Here is a 19,217-nt window from a genome sequence, read left to right as displayed (position 1 = left end):
GACATTTTCTCCTCCCCCCTTCTTCTTTTGTTACAGCTCTAGAGAAAACACCGGGAGCATTTCATCATTGGTTTCTATATGTGAGGGTGTGTTTGATTATAAATTATTTACCATTGGCCGCTGAGAAGGCCTTAGGGCCGAAACGCGTCTGGTTTCTTACTGTACCTTGGTCTATTTGTGTTGGTCATTGCACTGTACCATCATCTGTACTTTGAGATGTTCTAGAAAGTTTTAGCATGCCATTCAGGCCTTATGTTTTAAACTTGTTTTTAATCTACATTTGTGCACATTTATAATTTTAGGTTGTTACTTAACCCCTCTATTTTTTTCCCCTGACTCCGTATAAGACAGTTTCAGGTATTCATATTTAAACTAAAATCTCTCAATATTTTTAATAGGCTAAACTACTAGGTAAGGCTGTGGCTTAGTGGCAGAACACCTGCAGAGAATTCCAGGTTTATTTCTTGGTATCGCTCATTAAAAGAACCAGGGAGTAGGTAATGCAGAAGACCAAGATCTTTGAGTTTCGCCCCAGACCTCTGCCACCACCCACCTTGACTCTTGTAGAACATATGCTGGAAGCAAACACAGACATCCTACAGTCTCTCACACAGGAGTCTGAGGGCCAAGCTACAAGTGATGAATGACACAGGTTGGATACTTGTCAGCTTCCCTCAAGTTTTGATGGGAAATGTAGGCATCCTGGTCTTGTAGCTTGGCTCTCCGACTGCTGTCCAATGGACTTTTCAACTGTCACTTGTCCAACATTCCGCCAAGCTGCCTACATTTCCCATCAAAACTTGAGGGAAGCTGGCAAGTGTCCAACCTGTGTCAGGCGTCACTTGTAGCTTGGCCCTGAGAAACAGTGTGTTTTATCTGAGCTCTATAACCTTCCCCTTTGCACATGGGCAAGGTCGGTAGTTACGCACTAAGGAAAAATTCTGCTGCCGACTTTTGTTCAAAAACATTCAAGCAACTGCCCCCAAATTCTGACTTTTAAACACAACATGCCATCAACTGGTTAAAAATACACACACACACACACAACAGACCTGGTTTGAATTTTGGCAAAAAAAATGTTTGTTGTGGAAGCAGTTCTCTCTGCCAATTAAATTATAGTGAATGCATTTGTTAAATTTGTGTCTGAGTGGAACAGCATGTCTGAAGCAACCACCATCTTTGTTTGCTTAGTGATGGTGCAGACCTCTTTGAACAGCAATTGTCTTGTGTGTGCGAAGCAGCAATGCCTTTTTAAAGAGGGCACCCACCCTGGGCTGTTTTCCAGGCCCATTCTGACATTCAACGAAGCCTGGGGCACTTCCAGCCATAATTCTTTTTAAAAATAACAATGACACATGAAAACAAGATAAGGCTCTGCCCCCAAAATAATGAAAATTAATTGGAATATTTATTTAACAAGTCTAAATTTGAGAACCCTTTTCAGCTTGAGTTCCTGGCAAATAGGACCTTCTGAGCCCCACCCCAGCTATGATTCACCCTGCCATTTTTATAAGTACATGATTTCCCTGAATGAATGAATGGATGGATGGATGAAAATTTAAAAGTGAAGGATGGAAGGCACCTGTGCACTCAACGTCTCCAAAGGACTTTCCACTCTCGGAAACGCCATCAGGGGCATTCCTCGCTGTTCATCCGGCTTTGATTTAGAAGGAGCTCCATGTGTTCCTTTGAAGTTATGGACCACACACATTCCCTGTCAGATAGGATGGGAAAAGAGCGATTACAAGAGTTATCGCTGGCATCCTTGAACCCGGAGCAAATAGCCACACCTCCAGGCGGTAGCTACAGAAGGGTCCTTGCAAGACAATTTGGTGGAAAATAAATTGGCTTCTATAATTAAAAAATAATAATTCTATGGGACTATGAAGTTATTATTAATCTTGTCAATCTCATGCTCTGTCTTGGAAGCAGTAGTCACGAGTCTACACCATGTATGATGACATACACCATGTATGATGAAGGATTTACGTCATCCATCTACAAGATCCCAGTGGCAGGCCACATAACTCTGCTGATGTTTTGCTTGGCTTGGATAGGCCCAGTGTCAATGGGTGCACTGAAAGGTGGTATAGGCCAGTGGTGAGGCCAGCCTCCACACGGCAGCTGTTACCACGCAGGAAAGCCGCTCGAACGGGACAGCTGTGTGTGGCTACCACATACTTCTCTAATGTCTTAGAGGCTGTATTTCTGGGTCAGTTTTAGCAAATGAGGTGGTAGGTATTATGAGAAGGGGAGTTTCAGCACGGGACCAATAGTAAAAACCATTCGCTTACCAAAAAGAGAGCTACCGCGCTTCCCAAGATGAAGCCTGCAATGACATCCGAACAATGGTTTCGATACTCGGAAACTCGGTTGAGCCCAGTGAGGAATGCAGCACAGAGAGTCCCCAGGCACAACACTGGCTTAGCTAGCCGACTGCTCTTCGTCTTGATTGTGCTAGTGATGTACATCTGAAATGCAGTCGGAACAAAGTCGCCTTGAAGACCCACGAGATTATCTCCTCCCTATCAAAGTATCTCATACTAGTTTAGAGGATCCTCCTGTTTATTCCATTGGCACAGAAAGTTGGAGCACCTACAGCTGTCCTCCAGCCAAGGGAAGTAGCTACCGGATGTTGTCTCTCCTGCACTCCCCCCACCAAACACACACACTTGGGCTGAGCTTGGGAGCAGAAGTGCTAGGAGTTGATAGATGGAGCCTTTGCATTGCATGCAGAAGGTTGAAAGTTCAATCCCTGCTGTCTCCAGTTAAAGGATCTCTCTGCCTGAAGCCCTGGAGAGGCACTGCTGGTCACAGCAGACAAGACTGGTCAAGATGGACCAATGGACTGATTTGGGAGTAAAGTGGGCATTTCGGGCTCACTAACCAGGGATATCCCTGTTAACAAGGGAGTGAAACAGGGGTGCGTTTTAGCCCCCCTACTTTTTAATTTATAAGTTAGTGTGTTTTAGCCCCCCTACTTTTTAATTTATATATTAATTTATAAATTAATGAATTTATTGCACCCACCCCTAGGCCAGCAAAAAATATCAATCTTACTATATGCAGATGATATGATTTTGATCTCTTTAACTAGAATGGGACTGAAGAGGCTTTTGTTTAGTCTAGGTGAATATTGTAAGGAAGAAAAACTCTTAATTAATTATTCGAAAACCAAAGTTACGTTTTTTCAGAAGCGGTCAAAAGCGTTCAAATGGAGCATACAAGGCACTCCAATAGAACAATGTAAATTTTATAAATACCTAGGTTCAGGGCTCATTTCGAGGGGGATCGCACAAGAACGCAGTTCCGGCAGCTCCCCAAAGAGGTCACATGTCAGGTGGCCCCGCCCACCTGACTCTCGGCCATTTGGGCCCATTTCAGCCTGGATTGGGGCCAAAACGGCCCAGATTGGGCCTCTGATGGGTGGTGGATCATTCTCCCACTCAGCAGCAGCCTGATCCTGACCATTTTGGGCCCCTTTTTGGCCATTTTCAGCCCCTTTTTGCCATTTTGGGCCCAATTTCTGCCAGGATTGGCTCCAAAACAGCTAGGATAGGTGATGTCAGGGGGTGTGGCATATGCAAATCAGTTATGCTAATGACACACTTCCGGTGATGGCAAGGGGCGTGGCATATGCTAATGAGTTCTGCTAATGCGTTCCTCCAGCTCTTTTTCTACGAAATGACCCCTGCCCAGGTTTAACTTTTAGCGAAACCCTTAAGTGGGATGTTCATCTAGAATCTGCTAAAGCATTAGCCCTTAAGACAATGGGAGTTGTAATGAATGTCCAAGTAGGATCTGGTAGACCCAGGTTCAAATCTTGACTCTGCCTCGGAAGCTTGCAGGGTGACTTTGGGGCCAGTCACACACTCTCAGACTGCCCTACTTCACAGGCTTGTTGTGAAGATTATGCAGGAGAGGAGAATGATGTAAGCCAGTTTGGATCCCCGATGGAGAGTAATGTGGGGTATAAATAGCTAAATAAATAAATAAGCAAGCAAGCTTCATAAAAGAAGCATCTTGCATACTGGTATGGTGCAGCCGTTTCTAGGGCCATCATTTGTGTTAGCAATGTAACATATACTCTAGATCATTTGAAGATGCAGGCACAACAACCCGGCAGTGATTTCACTGCCTGGGAAAAAGCATTGCCGTGAGCAAAGAAATTGGATCCAGTTTGTTATGGTTGCACCTGGGAAGAACTTAAGCAGATGTTTGGATCTGGTCTCTATGCTAGATAAAAGGTGTTTGCAGGACTGCATCTAGCAAAACAAAATAGACGGTTAACTGGTCATCTACGAGCAGAACCACAAGTGACAAAAGGCACAGATTGGACACTTGTCAGCTTCCCTCAAGTTTTGATGGGAAATGTAAGCAGCTTGGCGGAATGTTGGACAAGTGACAGTTGAAAGTCCATTGGACAGCAGTCAGAGAGCCAAGCTGCGAGACCAGGATGCCTACATTTCCCATCAAAACTAGAGGGAAGCTGACAAGTGTCCAATCTGTGCCTTTTGTCACTTGTGGTTCTGCTCTACCTTTCCACCCACTGGGTAGGTTCACCCGATCCACTCTAGTCTCCCACTTTAATTTTCATGTAATATAATATACGACCAAAAAAACAGCTCTTACACAAGTTACTTAAAAAGACAGAATGGAAATGTAATTACAGCGTGAGAAATGGTCTTGTGTTCCAAAACACTGCTACGCTAAACCCTGAAACCTACAAAGCTGTGACAGATCATTTTAAACGGCATCAAGGACAAAGAAAATAACAATAAAAGGGGAGAACAATTAACACACAGGCACAAATGTATGAGCCTGTAATTACAAGGGCTAAATGAGTAGAGAGACAAGGCAGCATTCAAAGAAAAGCAAGGGACCAATAACACATCAGCAAACAAAATGACAATCTCCCTGATGGATTTATGCTTCCTAAAAGGCACCTCTTCCCAATTGGTACTGGGACTTTGTGAACATACATATGCTAGGGGTAACAAAAGCATGAACCTGACTTCGATAGCCCAGGTAAGCCTGATTTTGTCAGATCTCAGAAGCTAAGTAGGGTCGGCCTTGGTTAGCAATTGGAAGGGAGACCTCCAACAAAGACCAGAGTTGCAGAGGCAGGGAATGGCGAACCACCTCTGTTAGTCTCTTGCTACAAAAACCCCTCCACGGGTCTCCATAAGTCAGCTATGACTTGAGGGCACTCTCCACCACCAATAAGAATAGAAACTGAGAGTAGGCCAGGATAAAATGGAAGAATGGGAAAGAACTGCAAAACCTAATATAATGCAGAGTAATGTGGGGTATAAATAGCAAAATAAATAAGCAAAAGAAGCATCTTGCATACTACTGGTGTGGTGCAGCCATTCCCAGGGCCATCATTTATATCAGCTCTGTTTTAATGATTTGCTTGTTTTTATATTGGTAACTTATTGTTTTAATTGTAAGCCACCTCTGTACAGGACTCTGCTGAGGTGGCACAGAAATCTCTTATAGAAACAAACAAGCAAACAATAAAGTGGTGAAGGGCGTACAGCATTCCACTGGGGAGATCTGATTGCTTGTGGATGACCACAGACCTATGATCTCTTACTTATGTGCCTCATAGAATTACTGTAGGGAGAAAATGGGAAAATATCCACCAGTCTGGGGAAGGATGGAATATAAGTCTGATTAATAAAAAGATATTATAAAAAGATAGACTTTTAAAACAAAGACTGGACTTGGAGGCATTGAAGTTCTGATTCCGCACACGTCGGATAATGTACTTCCAATCCTCTTTAGAGATCATTTGGAACTGAATTTTTCGAGCGTGAAACAAAAAATCCATTTCCAAACAATAGCTAAAGTGCATTGAAAGTGCATTATCCAACGTGTGCGGAATCTATGAAGAACATGGAGTACAGGGTGGAACATTGTCTCCCCTAGGGACTCAAACCGGGGGGGGCCCTCAGGGAGACACACCAGGAGAACTTACTGTGTGTGTTTCCATGTCGCACTGGGAATAACATCATTCCCGGCATGATGCAGAAGCAATGGGTCATGCCAGAGGCTAATTTGGTAAAAATCGGCCCTCGGCAATGACCCCAGGCTTCCATGTTGCGCTGAGAACGCCATAATTCCCAGCATGACATGGAAGTGTTCTGGAGCACGTGGGAATGCACTCTGGGTGATTCCTGACCCATTCCCACACCTTTTCGCTCTGCCGGCCAGATGAGAGGCGGCATGGGGTGGAGGCTGGGAGAGGAGGAATCCCTTGCCCCACCAGGAAAAAGGGATTCCTAATTTCCTCTCTGAAATTCTATCCAGCAGGAGATCAAGAGGGGACATTAGACTGCTGGTGCCTTCTTTCCTTGTTAATTTCTTGCCCAGGACTGGGGGTGGGGGGAGTTGGAAATGTCAGGGAAAATATTTTTTAAAGCTCCTTTAAAAAAAAATGATGTGAAATGCCTATTAAAAAGCAGTGTTCTGAAGTGGTACTGTTACAACCAATTTACTCTTAGATCCTTCACTCAAAAGTAGTAATTACGACAGAAGATTGCTCTTCTATTTGATTGGATTACTAACTGTGCTCTTAGGACTCAATGTTAGAGCGTATTTTCAAGTATTGAATGCAAGTCTAATTTGGGACAAGCTTACAGTCCCTGCCACAGGGATGTGTGCAAGAAGGCTTTTGGTTTCTCATTTACTTCAGATTCTGCCGTCGTCCACTTAAAATAAACCAATAACACTTGAATACACACAAACGCAATCAAGGAGAGGCAAAGTTTGTTTCACTTCAGGCAAACATCCCAATTTCCGAAGTCCATGAAGCTCACATGTAAAGTTTATCAGTGAAAGCCATGACTCTCTCAGACACAGATTTTGATTAAAGAAATAAATTTGAGTTATACTAGCATTTTCAAGGATGTAATATTTACCAGGACGGAGAGGTGTATACATAAAATAAATCTAAATTCAGGACACCTAATTTTGTCTACAGTCGCTGAGACACCGATAGTATATTATGATATTATTCTGCTGAGGAGCTGAATGTGATTACAAGATTTAAAATGAATATCCAAATTTAAAGCTAGTTCGCAATTACGCTATAAGGAAGTTTATCTACAAACATATTTCTCTAAAAATGAGCTTCTGTATGATAATGCTGAGGTATACTTACTATGGCTGTTTTCACACCACTACCCTGCTTCCATAACGTTGCAAAACATTGCACGAAAAACGCGGAAGATAGTGTCTTCTCACGAGATTTTTGCGCGAGTGGGAAGTATAGACATACAGGCTGAAAATGGAAACCGTCAATATAATAGTAAGCGAAAGGAAATTTTCATTAGCTGACATTGGACATAGGCCGTTTTCACACCACTAACCTGCTTCCGTAACATTGCGAAACATTGCGTGAAAAACGCGGAAGATAGTGTCTTCTCACGAGATTTTTGCGCGATGTCGTGCAAAAGTCTCGCAAGAAGATGCTATCTTCCACGTTTTTCGCGCAATGTTTCGCAACGTTACGGAAGCAGGTTAGTGGTGTGAAAATGGCCTATGTCCAATGTCAGCTAATGAAAATTTCCTTTCGCTTACTATTATATTGACGGTTTCCATTTTCAGCCTGTATGTCTATACTTCCCACTCTCTCTTCTCAACGGACAAGAATGAAATAGACGTGCTTCAGCACCATACAGTGCAAGCCAATGGCCACTGTATGGCAGCTGGATAGTGAAAGGATTCCAACTTAAGGTCAATACAGTTGAGACCCAGGGGGATCTGTGGTTTACTATTCCCAGCGTTGTTGTTCTTTAAGCAACATACAGTCCAAAATTATACCAATGTGCCATCCCAATTGGGATTGCCGCTGTACAGAAAGTAGCCTTACCATTCCTCCACTGTTGCCTCCTTCCGTTCCTTTCCTTAGAAACTCATTGATTCATAAATCTTGAGCAGAAGAAAATACTTATTCCTTAAGTTTTTTGGATGCAGCAGCTAAAGGGCTGGGACATATTTTGCAATTGCTAATGTAAATTTAGGAGTCTTATTGCTAAGCAAAAGAGCCAGGGTTGGCACAAGTCGACTGACATTGGGGGCAGGATTGGGCTGCATTGGGATCAAGATGGGAAGAAATGGCAGTGAAGTTGGTATCCTAATCTCCTTTGGACCTGATAACAGTATAAGGTTACACCTACAAAAGAGGGGGTGCAAATTAATCTATGCTCATTGAACTCAATGGAGAGACAAAAATAACTGCCCCCCACACCCTGCTACCCTGATGGAATACAGGGTTCTTCCAACAAACTCTGAAGCCAATATCAGAACACTAGAAGCAGTATATAACTTGACTATACAACTTTGGACAGATGGGGGATATGTTTGAATATTCCATAGGATTATGTGCATAGAAAACTGTTGTGTCAGGTGCAAATGGCGAGGTTGTCACAAGAGATACATCACGTGATTCTACAGTTGTGGAGCTCAGCCCTAAGAGAAGTGGATTCCTATGCAATATAACGAAAAGAAAAACAAGACGAAGAGATAAACGCAGACATTCCGCAGGTACTTACAGTAGCATATAAGGCTGAATAAATGCTTAAAGCCGCATGTTTGGATGGAAAGGATCTCCTCGCCTTCTCGATCAGGTCCTGGTCTCCGGTGCAGATATTCCCATTGTTTACAAACTGGTGATGAGCCCGGCAGTCGCTCCCAGTGTAGTTGGGTTTACACACAGTCAAGAAATAGGGGGCCAAGTTGCCCGTCACAACTTGACCGGCATTTACAAATATGTCAGTGGCGAAAAGGCCAAACGCGAAGACTCCTGCGGAAAGTTCAAAAGTAAAGTCAAATACTGTTGGGGTGATGATGTCTGGAATGTCGTGGATATGGTAGAAAGGATGACAGTAAGGAAAACGGCTCCTCTTAGGAAAAAAATAACTTGCTACAGGGTTAGAGGAGGTGATGCTCAGCAGGGCTTTTTTTCTGGGAAAAGAGGTGGTGGAACTCAGAGGGTTGCCCTAGGAGAAAATGATCACATGGCTGGTGGCCCCTCCCCCTGATCTCCAGACAGAGGGGAGTTGAGATTGCAGCATGGAGGGCAATCTCAACTCCCCTCTCTTTGGCGAGCAGGGGGCAGGGCCACTAGCCATGTGACCATTTTCAAGAGGTTCCGGAACTCTGTTCCACAGCGTTCCTGCTGAAAAAAAGCCCTGATGCTAAGAATTCAGCACTCTGGAATCATGGCGTGAGGCCGCCTCCCCCCAATGGAGAAGCACCTGGGCTTGAGAACTAATGGATTCTGCTGGTCCCTCCCTCCCCCGCTCCCAGCTTTACGGGCATGGCAATTATATTCACTGTTTGGAGTAGTTAGTCAAATCTCTTTTAAATCTCATCAATCGGATCGGCTCCCATGCATCTCCTCAAGTAGATTTCCAAGTTTGATAAGAATTGTAGTTCTTTGCAACTTGTACTGATGTATACTGTATCGCTCTGATCTATTCTGTATACCAAAGCTCCAAAGGAACAGTGAAGTGCTACCAAGTTATACACTTCCTTCCCTTAGAACTGGCTCCGGATATTATATCCAGGCATATGTTTAGCATAGTCCTGTCACTAGCAATTGAGGTTCTGCATTAATGGAATCTTCCCCCCCACCCCCACCCCCACAACTGCCAGGTAGCCAGAGTTTGGTCTTGTCTTGACTCTGGTGCCCAATCAATCACCCATCCTTTGTTTTCCCACTGCATGGTCAAAGACCCCAACTTCCAATCCAAGCCCCAATTAGACCATATTGCCCAATATGAATGAATAATAATGATAACAATAACATTCTATTTATATATCGCCCTTCAGGGTGACTTAACACTCACTCAGAGCCGTTATTATCCCCGCAACAAAACACCCTGTGAGGTGGATGGTGCTGAGAGAGCTCTGAGAGAGCTGTGACTAGCCCAAGGTCACCCAGCTGGCTTCAAGTGGAGGAGCGGGGAATCAAACCCGGCTCTGCAGATTAGAGTCCTGCGCTCTTAACCACTACACCACAACTGGTACATGAAGACATGTACCAAGCGTCCATATTACTTAGCTTCTTTTATATCATGTATAAGTGCCCTATAATATAAAGACAGCATCTTTATATGGTAGGGGGTGGTAATATCATGGAAATGGAAGCGGGCTTGCCTCTTTTTTTCCTTTTTAACCTTTCCCCCCCTGCTGGCTAGTATTGTTGGTGCACCCTTTCTGGATTTTTAATACACTACTACAGTGCCTTATGCATTTTGTGTGCTTGCCCAGACATTAGGCCCCTTTTTGGGCCTGTGAGTGCAACTAAACACAATCCCTCATTTTTTTGCAGCAGCAGCAGTGGGGAGGCCATCTGTGAACCTTCAGGGCAGGTCATATGCATTATTAATGCACCTACATCTACACACACACACCAGTGTATCTAGGAGCCAATGCCTGTCTGAGTACATAATATTGACCTAGATGGACCAATGGTATGGTTTAGTATAAGGCAGATTTGATGTAGTGTGGTCTGGGGCTAAAAGCAAGCATCAATCAAATAAATACTTCTACTTGAACTTCTACCAAAGGAGGAATTTTAGTTCTCCTTTTAGAAGATTGTAACCCTTGTGTTACTTTGAAGTGTTGCAATATTTCTAGCAGAAGTTTATAAAGTTAAATCTAAGCATATTGCTGCACCTAATTGCGGAATGTTTATTAATTTTATTAACTGTTACTAATTGCTTGATTCTGCTTATGATTCTGCCCTATTATTTATTAGACTTTGGTCTTTATCTCTGACTGTAGACTATTATCAGGGGTCATTTCGTAGAAAAAAAGCTGGAGGGACTCATTAGCATAACTCATTAGCATATGCCACACCCCTTGCCATCACCAGAAGTGTGTCATTAGCATAACTGATTTGCATATGCCACACCCTCTGACATCACCTATCCTGGCTGTTTTGGACCCAATCCTGGCCATTCAGGGCCAAAATTGGGCCCAAAATGGCAAAAAGGGGCCCCAAATGGTCAGGATTGGGCTGCTGCTGAGTGGGACAGTGATCTACTACCTCTCAGAGGCCCAATCTGGGCCATTCCAGCCCCAATCCAGGCTGAAACGGGCCAAAAATGGCCGAGAGTAAGGTGGGCGGGGCCACCTGACATGTGACCTCTTTGGGGAACTGCCGGGATTGCATTCCTGCACGTTCCCCCTCAAAATGAGCCCTGATTATTATTTCTAATGCCAATAAAGGTAATTGATTGATTGATTGAAGTATCAATCATATCTATCCCATAACAAGAGAATTGGCTCTTTCAAACCATTTCTATCGGCTTTTCCAAACCGTTCCCTATCCAGAGGGATGACACAGCCCATGAGGCTGTCTTTGAACAAGTCCGGCAGATGATCCTTCGAAAGCTTTGTGTGACTGCCCCTATGGAATCATTCCAGAAGGCAGCTCATGGGTGCCAAAAGTTATAACTGAAGCCGCTCTCCAGTCCGATTCCTTGACCAGTCCAATTTCCCAGCAAGGGACAAGAGAGAAATGCTTCGGATCAAACACTAATTAAAACAAAGGCTACCATGGAGGATCTCAATAGGCCAGCCAAGAGTAAGCATTTAGCCACATAAGCGCAAGGGCTTTTAATGCTGTTCCTGCAGGCAAGTCTATCCGCTTCATTTATTGGAGCTGACTGAATGTGCTGGAGCAGTGCAATGGCGCTGAGTGGCTCAAAGCTGACAGGAGGACTCCTTTATTAGTGGCACTTTCCTACCCATCATCAGTACAGCCCAAAGACCATCCAAAATTCAAGAGCATTTTACATGTAACGAAAGGTCAATGAGCTTTTATTTTTGCCTAGGTTATCCCTTAATGACCAATAAGGGGACTAACAAGCAGTGTCATGGTTTGGTGTAGCGAACTGGCTCAGAGTGAGCTGCAAGCCCGTTGAAAAGCCTGGCAGGGTCTCACTAGGAATTCTACCTAAGCCATTCTCCTCTCAGAGCAAAGCTACAAGGGACTTCCTTCACGTGGAGAACACTAGATTTTTCTCGCAAGGTTACCTGGGAAGTGAAGTCCGAGTGGTCCTTCCCCTCTCTGTTAGAATCGCTGCCTGAAGAGCCACAAGAGGGCTTTGTTTGGGGGCGGGCAGCTGCTACTTTCTCCCAGGGCGTCCAGTGGGCTGCCTGCTCCTGGGGGGCTGCTCTGGAAGCGGCAGCGTCGGTGAAACTTCAGCCGCAGCAACAGCGGAAGAATCTGCAGCAGATCCTTCCACTGTCGCTGCGGCTGAAGCTTCACCAACGCGGTGGCTTTCTCCACATCGGTGATAGTAACTGAACCCTGTGGTAACTCATGTAGGAAAATGCGGTAACGTATCTGGTGGATAGTCTTTGAGACCTATTGGACAAGAAAGACTGAACCCATCAAAGAGCTGCCCTTGAGATACCTGCCACATGCCACAATAAGATGATGTGATTGAACAGAAGTAACAGGAAGGAACCATCAATCCTTTTTGCAGATCATCCAGCCATACAACTAAAATTGGTCTGAAACCAGATTGAAATGGGCCAAGGAAAGGTGCCTCCTTCCGAAGTGCCTCAGATTGCTTTGCTACCAGTTCAAATACGGGAAATTAGAAACCAGTCATTAGTTTGCCAGGTCTCCCATCCATATAGATGATTTTCTTTTCAGAAGTGGCAGAACTATTTTAAGCTCCTGAGGGAAATGACACTCAAGCAAGGAGGTGCAATTTAACCTTGCCGGTGGCTTTCTCTGCTCTTCCTAGCAGGAATTAATCAACCATGATGGGACCAGCCTCCAGTTTGCAGGTGGTGGCTCACGCGATTCCAAGCAATCGGTTAGCATCAGCCAAGCAAAATGCTCCAAGCCATTGCAACAGATTGCTGCTTCTAGAATTGCTGGTGTAGGCTCTGTACCTAAACTGACTTTTTTGTTGGCAAAGTATCCGGCAAAATGGATACAATGTGCTCTAGATGTTTCCTCCAGGGGGCTGGATGTGAGAGCTTGCACCCCTGGAAAAGCTCTGTCAGGTAAGATACTGCGGATGCAATTGCGACTCAAAAGGACTGTCTTCCCTCGTGTGCCCCAGTGTGCCACCAATGGCCTTCTGGTTGCCACTTTCTACTTCTTCCCTCACTAAGGCTGATTCTGCACACGTTGGATAATGCACTTCCAATCCTCTTTAGAGATCATTTGGAACTGAATTTTTCGAGCGTGAAACAAAAATCCACTTCCAAACGATAGCTAAAGTGCATTGAAAGTGCATTATGCAACGTGTGCGGAATCTAAGGTGGCCTGCTTGGCTTCAGCTGGAGGCCTTTCCTTCTCTATAGCGGTTCTCACCCTGTGGAACAGGCTGAGGGAGGCACTGTCTTTAGAAGGTTTCAGGAGACCCTATAGATTGTTTATATTTATGAGGGCTTTTAATGAGGAGGCATTTCCTTGGGGAATGTGGGTTAACGGCATGATATTGTATTTGTTTTTAATCTTAATCTTAACCACAAGGGAAAGATGGGATACAAATAACCACCACGTGGAAACACTTGGAGATTAGTTCTGTTGGTCCCACAACTGGCACCCTCTGTGATGGTAGGACTGGGCACCAGAACATGATCCTACCAATTGCCTCCAACAACAACCCTTCATTGCAGGCTGCTAGAAGAAAATGGACAGAGTCCCTCAGATCTTTCATTGCCCTTGCTAAATGAGCTACTTTACAGGTCTTTTGTCGGGATTATCATTCTAATGTACGTAAAGCTCTTGAAATGTGTTATAAATACTATTGTTATTGTGCTGGGCAGCTCATTTCTTCTACAGCAATCAGTAGCATGGGAAAAGAACACAGCAATGTAGACGTGCAAGATTTAAGTCCAACAGATTTGCAGAGTATAAGCTTTCGAGAGCCAAAGCTCCCTTCACCAGAGCTTTGAAAACTTTGTCTCTTGAAAGCTTATACCCTGAATTTTTTGTTTTGTTTTTAAGGTGCTTCTGGACTCGAATCGTGCAGTTCTACTGGAAACCAGCTAGGGTTGCCAGTCCCCCGCTGGGTCATCAAAACAATGAGAGGCACCCCCGGAAAAAGCTGCTAGCAACAAAAAAGAGGAAACCCACCGGGGGTATAAGCACAAAGAGTCCTTAAATTAAGACGTCACCAGAAAACCTGTTACGGTTATAAATACTCTTGGATAATTTATAGGAATAGTCACCTATAAATTATCCAATAGTATTTATAACCTTACAATTTTTTCTAGTGAAGTCTTGATTTAAAGACTTTGTGCTTATACCCACGATGTGTTTCCTCTTTTTTGTTGCTTGCAGTCCCCCACTGGGGGTGGGGAATCCCACATTTAAACCCCCACCCCCACCTAACTGGGCTGCAGGGGGGAACACGCTCCACAGCAGCCCAATCCCTGCGTACACATGAGCGCCCCCAGGATGGCCCGCAGCCTATGTGATGATGTCACTTCCCAGAAATGATGTCATCACACAGCCCGGGAGATCGTGCATGTGCTTTGTGTGCGTGCGACCAGGGAATAGCAGGTAGGTGCCGGGCCTCCCACATCCCACCCGGGGGGTGGGCGGACCTGGCAAACCTAAGACCAACACAGCTATCCACCTGAAACAATGCAGACGTGGTACCCTCACCATTCATTCCATTCCAGGCCACAACAATCAAAATGATGGCATTGATGGGACCCAGTATTGCTTTAACTTAGTCCTATTATGTAGTTCCTTGCTTGGTAACTCAAGGTTAGTAGCTGAGCAACTGTTACACTGCAGCATGCATTCCAATTTACTGCATGATTGGATGGAAATCTTCTAAATTGTGCGTTTAGTAAATGCAACAACATGGCAAGCCAGATCCTGGCCTGGGAAGAACTTTCCACCATTCACTGTAGCTGTGTGTTCTATTATCCGCTTATACAATAGAACAGGAAGAAAATCATAGCAAAAGATTACACACCCATTGCTCAAAAGCAAGCCAGCACACCATAAGGGCTGTAGACCTTATCTCTATATCTATCTGTGACCCTCAGGGAGTTCCAAATGCCCTAAGGTTTGCACCTATTTCCTCAATCTTTGTGGGAGCATCTAAAGGCCATTTAATGGACATCAAAAGAGCCAGGGTTGTGTTAGTTAGTTTAAATTTAAATATATGTGGAGCTAATATAAAGTAATAGATAATAGATTTTAAGTTTATAACAATATTTTTGAAGTTAATAGATAGGCCTTAGTTGAATAAAAGAGTAAGTAAACATGAGATAAGGAGTTACAGAAAAAGGGGACAGATTGGGAATAGATTAGGCTATAGGGTTGGAAAGCTGTTGGAAGTCTTGGAAAAGGGGGGAGGGAAAGGGTGGGGGAAAGGATAATGAGATGCTATTTGAAAGTTGTATATTAATATTCTCACCTAATAAAAATTTTCTAAAAAAAAAAAAAAGAGCCAGTGTTGTGTAGCGGTTAGAGGGCCAAATCACGTCTGGGAGGCCCAGATTCAAATCCCCACTCTCCACAAAACTCACTGGCTAAGCCTCAGGGATAGATAACATGGAGGAAGAAAGAGCAAGGCACTCTGCCTTGAGCTCCTTGCAGAAAGGATGGGATAAATATGTGCTAGATAAATAAATAAAAAGCATGGAGGTGGAATGGAAAAAATATTTGCATCACTAAGTTGGTCCTCGTTGCTCTGCATTCAAATGCACTAGAAAGAATGGTTGCAGGTTTTTCCAGCCTGTTGTGGTGCAAATCCTAAAGAGGAGACACAACCAAATCACAGAGGAGCTCTGCAGCGGCCCTTTTGTTTCCTCTTATTTTTCCGAATTGTAGGATGTTTCCCAACAACGGCTCTTACACTACACCTTTGAATTAACAGAATGCTGCAGACCAAAAATAAGATCTATCTAGGGAATTCTCCCAAGGCAACAGAAAGCAGGAGTCATTTTTTTTAAAGGCTTGTTTCTTAACAATTAACTCTATGAAGTATCCGGTGAGTATCTGCACAGAGGCAAACTAAAAGGGTGTGAAAAATGCTTTGATCAGATTCTTTAAAAAATAATAATAATAAAAGCAGCCATATTGAAGTATGAGTTGCCAAAGGCTGGCAACTGTCAGAAGTTCGGGGGTGGCAGGGACATAGAGGGGCTCTGCCAGCGTGGCGGCATTATGTCATTTCAGGGGGAACCCCAGAAGAGTCAGCAAGCCACTGTAGAAATTGCCCCAAACTCTATGGTAAAACCATAGAGCAGCATGACATCACTTCTGGGTTCCTTCTGGAAGTGATGAAATGCTGTTACACTGAGATTTTTTAACTTACACTGCACCTTTCCACAAGCCAATGGGTTCTATTCATGGAATCCAAGCATCTTGGCTAGTTTGCTCCTTAGTATGTTCGTTTGTTTGTTCATTCGTTCGTTCGCTCGCTGTATTTATAGCCCAAATTTCCCCCATAGCTTTGACTTGTATGTCTGCTTGGAGCCAAATTTTAAATTGTAAAGTTTGAGGCGCTTAAATCTGTGTTCTTGTGCTCTGTAAAGTAGAGTGCACATTGATGGTGCTATAAAAATGTGTAATCATAATTATTATGACAAATACCCTAGATATACAGCAAATTTATGCCAGTGGAATTTGGTACAAGTTTAATCACTGCCTTAAAAAATCCCTTCTGTCTGTACAGAAAGCTTCCCTCCTGAGAGAGGAGGGAAAATCTTCACAGCTAAACCTGTCTCTTGCCACAAAGGTTAGTTCCTTTAATTTTTTTAAAGTGTGCTTAATTTCTCCTGGTTTACCTATAAATCGAATAATTCTCCGAAGTAATGGATTCAGGTAACAGCATTCTCCTGTCAAAATAGTTTTCTCCTGGACAATCAGGCTTTCTCGGGTTGACTTGATGAAATACATGGATATCTCTCCAATAAAAATCTGCAGAAAGGAGCAGGGAAAAAGAAACTTGAGAATCACAAAGGCTAATTTGATAGTCGCTGAAGGCTTGGTGGCCAAAATTTGTTTTTGCCCCTGCTCATCACTGGAGTCCACTGCTGTGGGCAGCTATGAAAAGAAGTCCCTTTTACCCTTAGCAAATGTGAATTCCCAAACTTGCATTCGCCAAAGTAACCAAGGCTGCCAAGAACCAGAATTGGCCCCTAGACAAAGATTCCCTCTGTATCTCCCCATGCAACCCAATTGCTACATTAAGGCAAACTGCTTTACTTGCCTCGGGGATAACCAGCCCCCCCCAATCTCTTAGTATTCCCCTCTTAGCACCCCTGAAATTATTTAAATGGAGGACCGCTATGCAAAGATTCCACCCTGCCCCCCCACACTACCCAAATCCAACTCAAGCATCATGTAAAAACAATCATGTAATTTGCTTGATTCCCTGGCAAGCCGCTGCCTACGATAGCAGACAATATTGAGCTAGATGGACTAATAACATGACCCAGTACATGGTAGTTTCCTTATTCTTCTGGGCCTCCATGCTCTCATCTTCTCATGGTGAGTTCCTTTTGCTTTGAGACCCTTAGGGCTGCTTGCCAGAAAGTGCTACGGGATACTGAACTTAATTTTGCATAAGTGAGAATTTGTGTAGCTACGTATTTAATGTCTGAGAACACGAGTGGAATGAACTAAATTAATCAAAGGAGGATGCCTTGGTAGCTACAAAGCAGGGCTAGATTGATGGGGGGGTGTGTGGGGGGGGTAGTCTGCTCCCGGCGCTGCCAAAGAGGGGGCGCTGGGCGCGGCTGCCAGCCCCTGGGAGTGCGCTGGAGCTGGCGGTGGTAGTGCGGGTGGCTGAGCGGAGGGCTGGGAGGCCGCCCGCGCCGTTCACCTGCCCCGTGGACAGGGCGGCTGGCTTGCTGCATGTGCAGGACAGGGAGAGTGCAGCAAGCCGGCTCCCCCATCAGTGGAGCAGGCGAACGGCGCGGAAGGCCTCCCAGCCCTCTGCTCAGCTGCCCGTGCTGCTGCCGCCAGCTCTGCAGTGCACCATGTGCTGGGGCAGCCGGCTTGCTGTGCAGGCGGCATGCCTCCGGGCCCCTGCATGATGATGTCATGGAAGTGACATCATCACACAGTGCCAGGAGCACACACGGGGGGGGGGGGAGCCGGACTTGGGTTGACCTGGGCGCTGGCAACCCCAGATCCGGCCCTGCTAAAGAGAGCAGGCATGCGAAGGAAGATTATGAGGGCTCCTTGTAAACCAAGCAGCTAGAAACTCTGAAAGATTAAAGACAGGCTGCAAATTACAGGCATTCTCTTCCTCAGGCGACTCATTTTCAAGGCTCAACAGCACAACTCTAAAGACCATGTGTGTGTGTGTGTGTGTGTGTGTGTGTGTGTGTGTGTGTGTGTGTGTGTGTGTGTGTGTGTGTGTGTGTGTGTGTGTGTGTGTGTGTCTAGAATGAAGTCCTGCCCATTGAGTAAGACTAACCAAACAGAAACAGATTCCACAGCTTTTTCTCAAAGACCCACGAGGGAGGTGTGGCGGCTATGGGAGAAGAAAAGAGAGGACTCTGAGACAACTGCAGGGATACTTTTCTTAAAAGATCTAATCTCACAGTCCGGTGTCTCCTTTTCTTTTTTAAACCCCGGTTACTCACAATGAGGTAAAAGGGGGGCACAAGCTTAGGTTAAAGAGTTTGTAGCCTGTTAGATATGTGCTCCCTAAAGGTATATTTGGGACCCTATTTATGTGGTAAGTATAAATCCCCTTTCCATATATTTTTGATTGAATAGACAAGACATGGATTGAGATAAACAACACATTGTTATTCAACAGGTGTTTAACAGGGTAAATGTCTTCCGTGGAATGTGCATGCCCCTCCGCCAGCCAGGTAAGCGGGGGCAGAGGGTGGGAGCAGGGGATCCTCCACCCCCAGAGGGGGACTGGCTTCCCTAGTAAATGGACTCGGAATATAGATTATACTACAATGTACCATCTGTTGCTGGGTAGTTTCCACATTGTTTAATACGCCAGGGTTAGAATTGCTTATGCTCTGCCTCGGCATTGTTTCAGCTCTGCATCAGACTTCTGCTTGATTGCAGAGCTCTGCAACTTTGTGTTTGCATACTGAACATCCCTGCTGTTGATTTACTGACATGCGCTGTATAATCTGCCTTGAGGCTCAGTGAGCAAAGCGGACTATAAATAACATAAATAAATTTGGTATTGGATTAGTGTTGGAGGGGACGGCTTTCAACTCAGCCA

The 19,217-nt window shown here is 44.6% G+C and overlaps 1 protein-coding gene across 1 annotated transcript in view; it reads right to left on the bottom strand.

Moving 5' to 3' along the window:
• PLPPR1 (phospholipid phosphatase related 1) overlaps positions 1–19,217 on the bottom strand; it is a 178,574-nt gene that overhangs the window by 1,458 nt on the left and 157,899 nt on the right. The window contains exons 4-7 of the mRNA XM_054987153.1: positions 16,801–16,933; positions 8,562–8,812; positions 2,295–2,471; positions 1,583–1,714 (exon numbers count right to left, since the gene is read on the bottom strand). Coding sequence (XP_054843128.1) covers positions 1,583–1,714; positions 2,295–2,471; positions 8,562–8,812; positions 16,801–16,933 — 693 coding nt within the window. The remainder of the gene's footprint in view (positions 1–1,582; positions 1,715–2,294; positions 2,472–8,561; positions 8,813–16,800; positions 16,934–19,217) is intronic.

This window comes from Eublepharis macularius, chromosome 8 (assembly GCF_028583425.1).
Source record: "Eublepharis macularius isolate TG4126 chromosome 8, MPM_Emac_v1.0, whole genome shotgun sequence".
In the NCBI taxonomy this organism is placed as follows: domain Eukaryota; kingdom Metazoa; phylum Chordata; class Lepidosauria; order Squamata; family Eublepharidae; genus Eublepharis; species Eublepharis macularius.
The sequence above is the reverse complement of the archived record's forward strand: the minus strand, read 5'-3'. Positions and strand labels throughout refer to the sequence as shown.